Below are 16426 nucleotides of genomic sequence, written 5' to 3' on the forward strand. Positions count from 1 at the left end.
ACACAACCTGAATTGGTGTTTGAGGGGTGGGAAGCCCTCAGAGGGAGAGCTTTTTCTTTAATGACACCTCTCTTGGATTTCAGACTCGAATATCAGACTGGCGAGAAGGAGCACTGAATGGCCAATACCTGAAACGCAAACTGCAGGAAGCTGATTTACAGATTAAACACTATGAATCTAATGCATCCCCAAAAGGCTGGTCCTGCCATTGGGACAGGTACGCACTCTTCTACTTTTTCACCTTTCACCTTTGACACGTGACAACCGAACTGTGACCCCCCCTCCCCATCTCCACATGACGACGTGGCAACAGTAGTTGCAGACTGCCAGCTCACTAAACTGCTAATTTGGTAACGCTCCTGCATGTATGCAAATCCCAAAAGCAAAACCAAAATCATTGGACCAGCCTAAAGTATAACCCTCAAAATTTGGCAATTTCTCATGCTGAGGTTTGAGTGTTGGAATTGAACAGATAGACTGCTCATATAATTGTGTTGAGTAAGGGATTAACGATAAAGGGGAAAGGGGCGGGAGAGAGAGAGAGTGCGCATGCAAGGAATGTCTGCGCTTTGCTGGAAATTTCTGAGATGGAATTCCTGAGCCGACTACACAAGAGAAAGAGGGAAGGTGCCTCCTGCAGCAGCTACGCGAGAAGACCAAGATTATTGCCGGAAGCACAGGTCAGAATTATTTTCTTTTCTCTATTTCCAGTTTACTGTATCTGTAAAATACATAAATGTGTTTTTCTATATAAATTTTTTTTAAATAGTTTTATTTTTCAGCTTGAAGAATATTTTTGCACTAATTCCTTCCTTGTTTGCTTCTAGATGAAAAAGGATGTCTGAATTAGCCGTCAGATCTCCTGCTCTGTGCCACCATTATCAGGCAGCCTTTTTCTCCCATCGAATACAACGATAATTGGGCTGTAATTTGTAAATGCCTTTTTACAAAGGCACAATATTTTAAAAAAGCAAAAATACAAACCAAAATTAAATCATGAGGTTTTCTGTTTAACCTCTGCATTCCTAGACTGCTAGGAGCAGGAGGTGCCAAACCTCCTGTTGGCAAAAAAAAATCATACCTGTTTTTTTTCGCCTCTGGCAGGGTGCACCTGCAGTCGCCCCCCAAACTAAGTGTGTCCTTTCTGTCACGCCGTAGGGAGCACCGGCGCTATTTCTATCTCAATGAGCAGACGGGCCAGTCACAGTGGGAGTTCCCAGACGTGGACGAGGAGGATGAAACAGCTGAGTGTGCCTCAAGGCTGAATGCTGGCAAGAGCATGTTCTCCGCCAGCGCTCCGGTGAAAGAAATATCGGGCGCACTAAGTGACCCTACAGGTGAGGAGCTTTGCTGCTGGTCTGTCTTTATCTCCGGTTGGTAGTGGGGAATGAACAACAATCAATATTCCTTTCAAACTTCCTGGGCTTAATCACCGGTTGGTCCCCAATCCTGCAGCAGTGGATCAGTCCAAGTCAAGGGTGGTGTGCAACTTGGAGGGGAACTTTCAGGTGATGCTGGTGTTCCCATGTGTCTTTATCTTGGAGGTGGTAATGGTCCTGGGTTTGGAAGGTGCTATTGAAGGAGCCTTGGTGAGTTGCTGCGGCGTACCTTGTATCTGCTGCCACTGTGCATCGGTGGTGGGGGGAGTGAATGTTTGTGGATGTGGTGCCAATCAAATGAGCTGCTTTGTCTTGGAAGGCGTTGAGCTTCTTGAGTGAGATGGGAGCTGCACTCATCCAGGCAAGTGGAGAGTACTCCATCGCACTCCTGACTTGTGCCTTGTAGTTGGTGGGCAGGCACGGGAGAGTCAGGAGGTGAGTTACTCGTCGCAGGATTCCAAGCCGCTGACCTGCTGTTGTAGCCACTGTATTTATATGGCTAGTCCAGTTCAGTTTCTGGTCAATGGTAACCCCCAGGATGTTGATAGTGAGGGATTCAGTGATGGTAATGCCATTGAATGTCAAGGGGGCGATGGTTGGGTTCCCTCATGCTGGAGATTGTTGCTTGGCATTTGTGTGATGCGAATGTTACTAGCCATTTATCAGCCAGGACTTGCTGCATCCAGGCGCGGACTGTTAAAGTATTGAGGAGTTGAACACCTTACCTTAATTAACGAACAATGCCACTTGTGATCTGATGTAGGATAGGGAGTCATTGAAACAGCTGAAGATGGTTGGGTCAAGCGCACTATCCTGAGGAACTCTTGCAGTGATGTCCTGGGACTCCTGTGATACAATGCTCTGTCTGTGGACAGTTTTCCCCTGGCTTGCATTGACTCCAGTTTTGCTGGAGTTCCTTGATGCCATGTTCGGTCAAATACTGCCTTGATGTCAAGAGCAGTCACTCTCACATCACCATGGGAATTCAACCCTTTTGTCCATGTTTGAACCAAGGAGGTCACGAGCTGAATGTCCCTGGCGGAACCCAAACTGAGTGTCAGTGAGCAGGTTATTGCTGAGTAAGTGCTGCTTGTTAGCACTGTTGATGACACCTTCCAATATTTACCAATGATGGAGAGTAGGCTGATGGGGCGGTAATTGGCCAGGTTGGATTTGTCCTGCTTTTTATGTACAGGACATACCTGGGCAATTTTCCACGTTACCAAGTTGATGTCACTGTTGTAGCTGTACTGGAACAGAAGGGCTAGGGGCACAGCAAGTTCTGGAGCACAAATCTTCAGTACTACTGCCAGAATATTGTTAGGGCCCATAGCCTTTGCAGTATCCAGTGCCTTCAGCTGTTTCTTGATATCACGTGGAATGAATTGAATTGGTAGAAGACTGGCATCTTTGATGCTGGGGACCTCCGGAGGAGGCTGAGATGGATCATCCACTTGGCACTTCTGGGTGAAGGTGGTTTTGCACTGATGTGCTGGACTCCCCATCATTGAGGATGGGATATTTGTTGAGCCGCTTCCTCTAGTGAGTTGTTTAATTGCCCACCACCATTCACAACTGGATTCAGGACTGCAGAGCTTAGATCTGATTTGTTGGTTGTGGGATCGCTTGGTTCTGTCACTTGCTTCTTATGCTGTTTGGCATTCAAGTAGTCCTGTGTTTTAGCTTCACCAGCATATTTTTAGATATGCCTGATGCTACTCCTGGCATGTTTCCTGACACTCTGTATTGAACCAGGGTTGATCCCTCAGCTTGATGGCAATTGGGATAGTGAGGGATATGCTGGGCCATGGGGTTACAGATTGTGGTTTGTACAATTCTGCTGATGGCCCACAGCATCTCATTGATACCCAATTTTGAGCTGCTGAGTCTGTTTTGTGTCTATCCCATTTAGCAAGTAGTAGTGTCACACAACTGTCACCTGCCACAAGCCTGGTCTGGCAGATGTGTCCTTCAGAGCTCAGTCAGTAGTGATGTTACCAAACCGCTCATGGTGATGGTCATTGAAGTTACTCAGCCAGAGTACGTTCCGTGCTCCAGACACCCATAGTGCTTCCTCCAGTTGGAAGAAGAATGATTACTGATTCATCGGCTGAGCAGAAGCAGGTTTTGTTTCCTGGGTGAGTGCTATTCAAGGTGTGGCATGTATGCCGATGTGGAGTCTCTGGGAAGAGCAAGGAAATTCAGGTTTCTCTTTTAAGATGTTAATCAAAACTGATTTCATTCGCCAAGCTTCTGGTAACATGTCCTAATGCCGCCTTACAGTCCTGTGGATTCAGCTTAGGACGTTCTACTGTATTCAAGGCACAATATCAGGCAGCATCAAAGAGCTCTAGTAAAGTTGAAATGAATGGGAATTGGAAAACTCTCCACTGGTTGGAGTCATACCTAGCACAAAGGAAGATGGTTGTGGTTGTTGGAGGTCAATCACCCCAGTTCCAGGACATCACTGCTGGAATTCCTCAGGGCAGTGTCCTTGGCCCAACCATCTTCAGCTGCTTCATCAACGACCTTCCTTCCATCATAAGGTCAGAAGTGGGGATTGCAATCATCTGCGAACAATGTTCAGCACCATTCGTGACTCCTCAGATACTGAAGTAGTTTGTATGCAGCAAGACCTGGACAGCATTTAGCTTGACTGATAAATGGCAGGTAACATTGCCTGACATGTGTGACATAAATGATCATTTCCAACAAGAGAGAATCCTAACCATTGTCCCTTGATATTCAATTGTATTAACATCACTGAATCCCCTACTATAAACATCCTGGGGGTTACCATTGACCAGAAAATGAACTGGACTACCCATATAATTACTGTGGCTACTAGAGCAGGTCAGAGGCTGGGAATCCTGTAACACGCAACTCACCTGACTCCCCAAAGCCTGTCCACCATCTACAAGGCAGGAGTGTGATGGAATACTCCCCACCTGCCTGGATGCAATCCCAACAACATTCAGAAAGCTGGAGACTATCCAGGACAAAGCAGCCTGCTTGATTGGCACCCTCCCTCCACTTGATTCACTCCCTCCACCACTGATGCACAGTAGCAGCAGTGTGTACCATCTACACGATGCACTGCAGTAATTTACCAAGGCTCCTTAGGCAGCACCTTCCAACCCTGTGATCTGTACCACCTAGAAGGACAAGAACAGCAGACACTGGAACACCATCACCTGGAATTTCCCCTCCAAGTCACTCACCATCCTGACTTGGGACTATATCGCCGTTCCTTCACTGTCACTGGGTCAAAATCCTGGAACTCCATCCCTAACAGCACTGTGGGTGTACCTACACCACATGGACTGCAGCAGTTCAAGAAGGCAGCTCACCACCACCCTATGCCAATAAATGTGGGTCTTCTCAGCGACAATTGCACTCTGTGAATGAATGATAAAATAAAATGCAGGTTGTTGAACAGGTGAATGAGCTGTATGAATCTTCTTTTAAAAATTGGCATAAAACTCATATAACCAACCTCCAGATAGTGTGCAGCAAGTCCCAGAAGACAAGTGTAGCCAAAGCCCCTTACTGCAGCAGTCCTGATTTTTTTTTCTCCCTGTTGTGTCTCTGCATTTAGTCTGCCATTTATTGTGCCTCTCAAAACATCGCAAGCCTTAGTGATGCATTACACTCCGGTGCACGGGCTGTTGCAAAGACAAATGCAAGGCTATTTTCCTTCATGTCTACTTCCCATGGGTATTGTGTTAAAACTATAGTCTGTTCCGTGTCAGCACCACCCCCACCTTCCTCCCCTGTAAGTGATCCAATCCCTCATGTGGTGCTTTGCACAAGGCTCTGAAGCCAGAGCTCAGCCCAAATGTTAACAATAATTTACATTTTAAATGGGTCAATCTTATCTCTCACACTGCCTTCTTGAGTGAAGTGAAGACACAATTGCAGGGCCTGGATCTGAATACCAGGAATCATTCTGAATTGGAGACACATATCACAGCAGAGTGATGGTGTTCAAGGGATTAGAGAAACCTGCTGAATTGAGTACGTCGGAGAATGGGATGTTCACGCTGGGCTGAAATCTCTGGAGAGATGAGGACATTAGGTTACACAGACTTGTTGCCAACAGAATGGCCGCCTTATTGCTGCCAAGGGTTCCTGAAGAGTATATATGTGAATATTTACTGAACAAAAGATCTGGAGTCATTCCAACAGCAGGCCCAGTTGAGTTGCTAGTATTCAAGGGTGGCAGTAACTCTTATTGTTTACACTAACTGTACTCTCATTTTAGTTTATTCTTTGTAATGTTGCTGATCCTTGCACACAGAGCTCTGTGCCAGCCAGCTTTCCGTTTGTCAGCCAATCAACACTGCTTCTATAAGAAGCAATGTCCAACCCCCACTCCCCCCGCTTCCCCCTCAACCCCCCCTCCCATTGGATCTTCCTCCCCCACCCCCACCCCCACCTTCCTCCCCTCCCCCACTACCCCCACCACCACCACCTCCCAGCGATGATGGAGACATACAGGAAGTGGAGATGGAAGTGGAGAGCAAGGAGCCACCAGCGCCAGGAACAGAAGAAGATTGTTTGGAAAGAGCCCTTCTCAACATCATCCCAGTAGCAACAGTTCAGCCTCCAGCAGTAAGGAAGGTGAGATTGGAGTGTTTTTAAAAAAGAAACATACCCCCCCCACTCTCAAGACTGCACTGTAGTACTGATGACAGTAAGCAGCTGAAACTGATAGGAAAGATATGATGTGTTCTATGTAAGTAGGCTAACCTCAGTTGGCCTGGTATTGCTAATAAAGCCTGAGGTGACTTGTGTAGCACAGCCCAAACTGTGTTATCGTGTACATTACAGGCTGAGGATGTTGCATGGATTATGCACTGTTCCATACACAACCTATTAGAAACTGAGGAGCTCAGCACAGCATAGATTCTGTTCTGCACAACCAATTGAAGGCCAAGGAACACAGCATGAGCTGTGCACTGTCCTGTACATAACCCTACCTAAATGATCTGTGATATGCACAGGATATTAGAGTGAGACAGACAGCACAGCCGTGCCCTGTTACTTTGATGCAGCATGTTCCAGGAATGCCCTATTGCGTCTTGAGTACTGTTTGTATCCCCAGAGAGATTGTGTCTGTAAATTGGACAGGTGAGATCTCTCTGGAATGCTGGTAAACGTGAAACTGATTATCTTTCAGAATAATTCTGCTTCAAGCACACCTATGAACCCACCAGCTTCAGGTCTGACTGCCAAAGCTAGCAAGAGGAAGGCAGCAGTGCTGACTTCTGTACCGATGCCACGTACCATCACCATTGGAAGCAGTCCTGTCCTGTACACTCAGTCAGCCATGATTGCAGGTAAAAGAGGTGCATGGTGGCATGTGATGTTTATGCGGAATGGCACTTGGGGCCTGGTGGGAAGAGAACACTGATGGAGGAGACGGGTGGGCGGGGTGCTGAGGAGACGGGTGGGCTGGGTGTCGAGGAGATGGGTGGGCGGGGTGCCGAGGCGACGGGTGGGCGGGGTGCCGAGGCGACGGGTGGGCGGGGTGCCGAGGCGACGGGTGGGCGGGGTGCCGAGGCGATGGGTGGGCGGGGCGACGGGTGGGCGGGGCGACGAGGAGGCGGACGGGCGGGGCGCCGAGGAGGCGGACGGGCGGGGTGCCACTCAGGTTGTGCTGTTGAGCACAAGAGCTCCAGACTCCTTGTCTATGACTCCCACTCCCCCTCTTCCCCGGTCCCATCCCTCCCCCCGTCCCCGCTCCCCCCTCCCTGTTCTCTCTGTCCCTCTCTCCCCAGTTACCCAGGGCTTTGCTGCTGGCAGGCTGCCCCTGTGTTTTGGGTGAAGCTGACAGGCTGCCGCTATGTTTTGGGTGAAGCTGACAGGCTGCCCCTGTGTTTTGGGTGAAGCTGACAGGCTGCCCCTGTGTTTTGGGTGAAGCTGACAGGCTGCCCCTGTGTTTTGGGTGAAGCTGACAGGCTGCCGCTGTGTTTTGGGTGAAGCTGACAGGCTGCCGCTGTGTTTTGGGTGAAGCTGACAGGCTGCCCCTGTGTTTTGGGTGAAGCTGACAGAATGCTGCTTTCCCTTTTTGTTGAGCTGCAGGTCCCCAGCTGCTGGCCACGATGGTACCCATTCCTCCCATGCACCAGGCTGTACCTGCACCAGCACCCCCTCTGCTGCCCATGCTGACCAGTGCAGTGCAGACACCACACCATATCCCACAACACCAAGCACCAGTCATCCAAGCAAACCTACCACTCCTGACCATACCGGAGGTGCTGCCAACTAGTGCGGTGGCTCAGGCAACAGAGAAGAGCAGAAAAGTGAAGAAAGACAAGGTAGAGTGCAGCTCGTTGTCAGCGCTTCGGTCTCTGGGCACATTGCTTGCTGAATGGAAGGAGCAGATTGATTTTCCCCAACGCTAGGCTTTGTTCTCTCCCCTAACCCCTCCCTCTCTGCCACTGCCACACCCAGTGAAGGGTTTGAAAGGACTCAACGTTGCTCCTGCACTTTGTGAACTTGAGTTGATTGCCGTTCGGCAGTGTTGCTTCTCTCTGCCACACAAAAATCTCACCTCCCTTTATCTCCTGCTACAGGTCCTTCACAATGCAGCTACACCACCCACCTTCCTGCACCCAAATAGCTGATGTTACTTCAGTTTACTGACCACAGTTCAATGAAGTCTCAGATTATAAAATCATAAGAAATACGAGCAGGAGTAGGCCATTCATCCCCTTAAACCTGCTTTGCCATTCAATAAGATCAAATAGTTGCTTGGTGGAAGCATTTGAATTTCATTTATTTATTTAAATATTTTGAATGTAAATAGAAGCTTGGTGGAATAACTGTTCCCTGGTAATCCTCCATGGCAACACCTATGCCAAGCAGAGTCCACTTGCCAACCAGTCAGCACCCTCTATTCATGCAGTATTGTTCCTTTTGAGATTTGGTATTCTTGTGATTCTGTCCTGATGAGTGCAAGACGAAAAGTTTCAACAGTGTCTCTTTTTCATAACTGATCTGATTGTAGCTTGAACTCCATTTTCCTGCATGCCCCCCATAACCTTTGACTCCCTTGTCAATCAAAAATCTGTCTATAGAATTGGCACATTGACTATGACAAGTAATGTGTTAAAACAACAATTTCATTGAATATTGAATAATGATTATAATAAAACAATAATGATATGACAATTATAATTGATATATAAAAAAGAAAAATAGATGGGAAGAAAGACAACTTTATTGAAAGGAGAAAGCACTTTATATATAAAATAGATATCAGAAGAAAAGAAAGGCAGATTTTTTTTTTCCAATTACAAAGAATAACCCCAGTTTGGTCTGTTCCACGACAGCACCCTAAATTGGTACATACGTTACCATCTCCCTGGTACATACATTACCAAGTCACTGAGTAACCTACAGGTAAACACTGGTCAGTCACTCCATTCTTGGCCCTTCCTCCCATCTTCAGAGGTGACTATTCCACTACGGCTGCAGCAGTGAGCCCTCGAAGCAACTTCCCTTTAAGACAAACGTCTGGCTCCATTCCAGCCTTCCGAGGTCTGGTACAGTGCTTTCCCAAAACAAACCTCAATTCTTATCGATTCTTCTCACAGGCACTACAAGGCCGTACAGACTTCACAATATCCAAGTTGTTTACGCATCTGTCATCTTTCAAGTGTTATGTCCATCAAACTTCATCTTCTGATGACCATGCTAGTGACCACAAAAGGTTACTCGTCCTGGCCTGTAGCCCAAGGGTCACAATGCAGTAAGGGAAAGGACTTCTGATGAACAAAAGACAACTTAATTTACTATTCTACCTTGATAAGTGGAAAACCAATGATGTACTCTAAATACAAGCTGCGCATGGGCAGAATGAAAAAAAACAAGGCATGGAAAAACAGGCCACGACTGATTACTATTGATTAATTAACCAAAGCACAATCATAGCTGGGTTAAGATCAATGTAAGATTTAACACAAAATTAATTCAGATATTCATGACAGGCTTAAAATCAAGAGCAAAGCAGAAATAAAATGCAAAAATACCAAATTGCAAAAATTAGCTGGCCTCGGGTCTACAGGCATGGAAACTAATTTAACTAAGGTTCAAATCTCTAATGGTAAAAGTACTTTCTCTTCAACCAATACTTGCCTGTTGATCCACTGAGTAACAAGACGAGGATGGTCTGAGCCTTTGTGCCTCATTGACTTGGAGCTGGGGCAGCAGTAGATGATACAATTGACTCAGCATCACTTAGAGAGGAGACATCAGTGCAGGTAAAGTAACTTACTGAACCCCACCTATGGTTGGCTCTGGGGTTAGCTCCATCATATGACTGTGTTCAGGGTTCCTTATCTCCAAAACTCTCCTCTCACCAGAATAAGAAGAGTAAAATGAAGATGCCATCACTGGTGAAAAAGTGGCAGAGCATTCAGCGGGAGTTGGACGAGGATGAACACTCCAGCTCCAGTGAAGATGAGCAGCGAGTGATTCAGGCACATAGACGGATTGAGGAGTGGAAGCAGCAACAGCTAATCAGGTAAGCACATTATCCTTGGGGACACTGAAATGTACATCACAGTTTGAAAGACTTCTTTAAGCCCCATTAGTCACAGGTAGTGCAAGACATGTTCTAGGGTATGGAACAATCATGAAAACAAATTGCTGGTTGGAGAAAGTGAAAGCAAACCAAAACTGTAGACATTATTCCAGATGTGGTCTCACCAAGGCCCTGTACAGTACAGCTGCAGTAAAACTTCCCTACCTCCATATTCCATCCCCCTTGCAATAAATGCCAAAGTTTCATCTGCCTTCCCAATCACTTGCTGTACCTGCATAATGACTTTTTGTGATTCATGTACCAGGACACCCAGATCCCTCTGTACCACCGAGTTCTGCAATATCTCTCCCTTTAAATGGAATGCTGCTTTTGTACTCTTACTACCAAAGTGGTCAGGTCCATGTTTTGCCATATTATACTTCATCTGCCAAATTTGACCACTCACTTAACCTGTCTACATCCCTTTGCAGACACACTGCCTCCTCTTTGACAACTTAGTTCCTACCTATCTTGATGTCACCAACAAATGTAGCAACCGTACATTTGACCCCTGCATCCAAATCAGTGATGTAGATTGTAAATAGTTGAGGTGACAGCACTGATCCCTGTGGCACTCCACTAGTTGCAGCTTACCACACGAAAAGCAAACATTTCTCCTGACTCCTTGCTTCCTTGTTAGCGAGCCAATTCCTTATCCATGCTAATAAGTTAGTCCCGCAGAATGTTTCCTTATCTTGCGTAGTATCAGAAACCCAACCCTGTCTCTGTCCCTGAACCAATCAATATATTACCCAGTAACCCTGCGTCTGTTCCTGAACTACACGGTATATTACCCAGTAACCCTGTGTCTGTTCCTGAACTACACAGTATATTAACTAGTAATCTTGCCCCCTCTCTCTTCCTGAACCACTCTATATTGCCCAGTAACCCAGTATTATTTCCTGAACCTTTCACTAAATTACCCAGTAACCCGGTATTATTTCCTGAACCACTCACTATATTACCCAGTTATCTTGCCCCCTCACTGTTCCTGAACCACTCACTATATTACCCAGTAACCCTGCCCTGTGTCTGCTGCTGACCCACTCACTATATTACCCAGTAACCCTGCCTGTGTCTGTTCCTGAACCACTCACTTATATTAACCAGTAGCCATATCTATTTCTGAACCACTCACTATGTTACCCTGTACCTCTGCCCTCTGTCTGTTCCTGACCCACTCACTACATGAACCTGTATCCCTGTCCTGTGTCTGTTACTGACCTACACACACTTTTACCCATTAATCTTGCCTTGTGTCTGTTCCTGAACCACTCACCCATATTACCCAGTAACCCTCCCTGTGTCTGTTCCTGAAGCATTCACTATATTAACCCAGTTACCCTGCCCTGTGCCTGTTCCTGAACTCACTATATTAACTAGTAACCCTGTGTCAATTACTGAAGCACTCACTATATTACCCAGTAACCCTGCCCTGCGTCTGTTCCTGACCCACGCACTATATTAGCCAGTAATATCCCCTGTGTCCATTCCTGAACCATTGACTATATTACAGTCTCCCTGCCCTATGTCTGTCCTTGAACCACTCACTGTATTACCTGGTAACCCTGCCCCATGCTGTTCCTGAAAGAGTCAGTATTATACCCAGTCTCCTTGCCCTCTGTCTGTTCCAGAACCATTTGTTTTGTTACTCAGTAACCTTGCCCTGTGTTTGCTCCTGACCAACTCACAGTATTACTCAGTAACCCTGTCCTGTGTCTCTCCTGAACTGCACACTATATTACCCAGTGATCTTGCCCCCTTCACTGTTCCTGAACCACTCACTGTATTGCCCAGTAACCTTGCTCTGTGCCTGCTCCTGACCCACTCACTATATTACCCAGTAACCCTGCCCTGTGTCTGTTCCTGAACCACTCACTTTATTAACCAGTAACCGTATCTATTTCTGAACCACTCACTATATTTCCCTGTACCCCTGCCCTGTGTCTGCTCCTGACCCACTCAGGACATGAACCAGTATCTCTGCCTTGTGTCTGTTCCTGACCCCCACACACTTTTACCCAGTAATCCTGTCTTGTGCCTATTCCTGACCACTCACCATATTACCCAGTAACCCTCCCTATGTCTGTTCCTGAAGCATTCACTATATTAACCCAGTTACCCTGCCCTGTGCCTGTTCCTGAACCACTCACTATATTAGCTGGTAACCCTGCCCTTTGTCTGTTCCTGACCCACACACTATATTAGCCAGTAACCCAATGTCTGTACCAGAACCACTCACTATATTACCCAGTAACCTTGCCCTGTCTGTTCCTGACCCACTCACTATATTACCCAGTGATGTTGCCCCCTCACTGTTCCTGACCCACTCACTATATTACCTAGTAATCCTGCCCTGTGTCTATTCCTAAACCACTCACTATATTACCCAGTAACCCGGTATTTTTTCCTGAACCACTCACTATATTACCCTGTACCCTTGCCCTGTGTCTGTTCCTGACCCACTCACTACATGAACCGGTATCACTGCCCTGTGTCTGTTCCTGAACCACTCACGAGATTACCCAGTAATCCTGTCCTGTGTCTCTCCGAACCGCACACTATATTACCCAGTGATCTTGCCGCCTCACTGTTCCTGAACCACTCACTATATTACCCAGTAACCCTGCCCTGTGTCTGTTCCTGACCCATGTACTATATTAGCCAGTAACCCTATGTCTGTACCAGAACCACTCTCTATACTACCCAGTAGCCCTGTGTCTATTCCTGACCCACTCACTATATTACCCGTAACCCTGCCCTGTGTCTGTTCCTGACCCGCTCACTATATTACCCAGTGATCTTGCCCCCCTCACTGTTCTTGAACCACTCACTATGTTGCCCAGTAACCTTGCCCTGTGTCTATTTCTGAACCACTCACTATATTACCCTGTACCCCTGCCCTGTTCCTGTTCTCGAACTCACTATGTTAGCTAGTAACCCTGTGTCTATTACTGAAGCACTCACTATATTACCCAGTAACCCTATCATGTGTCTGCTCCTGAACACCTCGCTATATTACCCAGTAACCCTGTGTCTGTTCTTGACCCACTCACTATACTACCCAGTAACCCTGCCCTGTGTCCCTCCTGAACCGCATACTATATTACCCAGTGATCTTGCCCCCTCACTGTTCCTGAACCACTCACTATATTACCCAGTAATCCCACCCTCTGTCCGTTCCTGAGCCGTTCCCTATATTAACCAGTAACCCTGTATCTGCTCCTGAATGACTCAATATATTACCCAGTAACCCTAACTTGGGTCTGTTCATGATCCACTCACTATATTACCCTGTAACCTTGCCCTTTGTCTGTACCTGAATCACTCTCAATTATATTACCCAGTAACCCTGCTCTGTGTCCATTCCTCAACCACTCACTATATTACCGGTAACCTTGCCTTGTGTCTGCTCCTGAACACCTCACTATATTACCTAGTAACCCTGTGTCTGTTCTTGACCCACTCACTATATTACTTAGTATCCCTGCCCTGTGTCTGCCCCTGAATCTTATTGCCCAGTAATGCTGCCCTGTACCTATTTCAGAACCACTCACTATATGAACCTGTAACATTGTGTCTGTTCTTAACCCACTCACTATATTACCAAGTAATCCTGCTCAGTGCCTATTCCTGAACCGCTTACTGGATTATCCTGTAACCCTGCCGAGTCTGTTCCTGAACAACTCACTATATTACACAGAACCCTCTCTTGGGTCCGTTCCTGAACCGCTCATTATATTACCCAGTAATCCGGCTCTCTGTCTGTTCCTGACCCACTCACTATATTACCTAGTACCCCTGCCCTATGTCTGTTCCTGAACTGCACATTATACTACCCAGTAACCCTGTGTCCGTACCAGAACCACTCACTATATTACCCAGTACCCCTGCCCTGTGTCTGTCCTGAACTGCACACTATACTACCCAGTAACCCTGGCTGTGCCTGAACTACTCACTATATTTCCCAGTAACCCTGTATCTGTACCAGAACCACTCACTATATTACCCAGTACCCCTGCCCTGTCTGTTCCTGAACTGTGCACTATACTACCCAATAACCCTATCTGTGCCTGAACCACTCACTATATTACCCAGTAACCCTGTGTCTGTACCAAAACCACTCACTGTATTACCCAGTACCCCTGCCCTGTGTCTGTTCCTGAACTGCGCACTATACTACCCAGTAACCCTGGCTGTGCCTGAACCACTCACTGTACTACCCAGTAATCCTGTATCTGTACCAGAACCACTCACTATATTGCCCAATAACCCTACCCTGTCTGTTCCTGATCCGGTCACTATATTACCCTGTAATCCTGCCCTGTCTGTTCCTGAACCACTCAATATGACCCAGTAACACTGCCCTGTGCCTGTTCCTGAACCATTCTCTACATGAACCTGTAACATTGTGTCTGTTCTTAACCCACTCACTATATTATCAAGCAATCCTGCCCAGTGCCTATTCCTGAACCACTCACTAGATTATCTACTAACCCTGTATTTGTTCCTGAAAGGCTCACTATATTACTAAGTAATACTGCCCCATGTCTGTTCCGAAACCAGCCACTATATTACTTAGTAAACCTGCTCTCTGTCCCTGAACCAGTCACTACATGACCCAGTAACCCTGTGTCTGTTCCTGACCCACTCACTATATTACCAATAATCCTGCCCTGTTCCTGACCCAGTCACTACATTACCCTCTAACCCTGCCATATCTTTTCCAAAATCACTCACTATACTACCCAGTAATCATGCCGTGTCTGCTCCTGACCTCACTTTATTACTCAGTAACACTGTGCCTGTTCCTAAACCTCACTATATTATCCAGTAACCCTGTGTCTGTCCCTGAACCACTCACGATATCACCCTGTAACCCTGCCCTGTGTCTTTTCCTGCACCACTCACTGTATTACCCAGTAACCCTGCCCTCTGTCTGTTCACTCCTACAGTGGCCAAGCTGAGAAGAATGCCAATTTTGAGGCACTGCCGGAGGACTGGCGAGAGAGACTGAAAAGGAGAAAAATGACTTCAAGTTCTTAATGTTTTTGAATTTTTCAGTTTGTGTAAAGTATTTTTCTACATTTCTATAAGAACTGTTTATTTGTGTAAATCACTGTGACTAAGGTAGTGGCTCTGTGAGCAGCTTGGTGCATGAGCATTAGACTTAGAGTACTGTATCCTAGCATTTTTTTGAAATATTGGGGCTACAAACAAATTTATGTCATAAAGTGGCGTGCATCTGGCATGTGAACTAAAACCCATTTGCAGGTTCCTATCTGTGCTGTACATTTGTATATAACATCAATAAAAGCTCTTTTTTACATTAGTTTTGGCTATCCTTTCTCCCAACTCATGGTTCAGATTGTTGTTTACACACCTCTATACACTTTTACTGAAACCACGCACCACTCCATCACTGCATCCACTCTGCCTGCAAGAAATTTAACAGAGTGCCTTTACTCAGTGTGGGTTATATATCACTGTCCCTCCTCAGGGAGTGGTTTATATATCACTGACTCTCCTCAGGGTCGTGTTTATATATCACTGACCCTCCTCAGGGTGTGGTTTGTATATCTCTGCCCCTCCTCAGGTCATGGTTTATATATCACTGCCCCAGCTCTGGATGTGGTTTATAATATCACCTGAGCATGCTCTGGGTGCTGTTTATATATGGCAGACCATACTCTGGGTGTGGTATATATGTCACTGCCCCTGCTCTGGGTGTGGTTTACATATGACTGCCCCTGCCCTGGCTGTGGTTTATATATCACTGCCCCTACCCTGGGTGTGGTTTATATATCACGGCCCCTATTCTGGTTGTGGTTTATATATCACTGCCTCTGCTCTGGGTGCGGCTTATATTTCACTGTCCCTGCTCTTGATGCGGTTTATATATCACTGCCCCTGCTATGGGTGTGGTTTATATTTCACTAACCCAGCCGTGGGTGTGGTTTATATATCACGGCCCCGATCTGGGTGTGGCTTATATATAATTGACCATGCTCTGGATGCATTTTGTATATCACTGCCCTGCTCTGAGTGCGGTAAATATATCACTGCCAGAGATCTTGGTGTGGTTTACATATCACTGCCGCTGCTCTGGGTGCAGTTTATATCTCACTGCCGCTGCTTTTGCTGCAACTAATATATTACTGCCCCTGCCTGGATGTGGTTCAGATGCCACTGCCCCTTCCATGCATGTGGTTTGCATATCACTGCCGATGCCTGGGTGTGGTTTATATATCACTGCCCCTGCTCTGGATGCGGTATATATATATCACTGCCTCTGCTCTGGGTGCTGTTTATATTTCTCTGCCCCTTCCCTAGGTGTGGTTTTCATATCACTGCCCCTACTCTGGGTGTGGTTTATATATCTAGGCCCCTGTTCGGGGTATGGTTTATATTTCACTCCCCCTGCTCTGGGTGTGGCTTGTATATCACTGTGCCT

General features: G+C 46.6%; 1 protein-coding gene across 3 annotated transcripts in view; it reads left to right on the plus strand.

The window, feature by feature from the left end:
- fnbp4 (formin binding protein 4) overlaps positions 1–15304 on the plus strand; it is a 58535-nt gene extending 43231 nt beyond the window's left edge. For all 3 annotated transcript variants that reach the window (XM_041197454.1, XM_041197455.1, XM_041197456.1), the window contains 7 exons: positions 84–217; positions 1159–1337; positions 5680–6002; positions 6562–6721; positions 7467–7702; positions 9752–9912; positions 14928–15304. In XM_041197454.1, coding sequence (XP_041053388.1) covers positions 84–217; positions 1159–1337; positions 5680–6002; positions 6562–6721; positions 7467–7702; positions 9752–9912; positions 14928–15018 — 1284 coding nt within the window. In that variant the 3' untranslated portion in view covers positions 15019–15304. The remainder of the gene's footprint in view (positions 1–83; positions 218–1158; positions 1338–5679; positions 6003–6561; positions 6722–7466; positions 7703–9751; positions 9913–14927) is intronic.
- Positions 15305–16426: the final 1122 nt, after the last annotated feature.

The sequence above is a fragment of the Carcharodon carcharias genome, chromosome 10 (assembly GCF_017639515.1).
Source record: "Carcharodon carcharias isolate sCarCar2 chromosome 10, sCarCar2.pri, whole genome shotgun sequence".
Taxonomy (NCBI): domain Eukaryota; kingdom Metazoa; phylum Chordata; class Chondrichthyes; order Lamniformes; family Lamnidae; genus Carcharodon; species Carcharodon carcharias.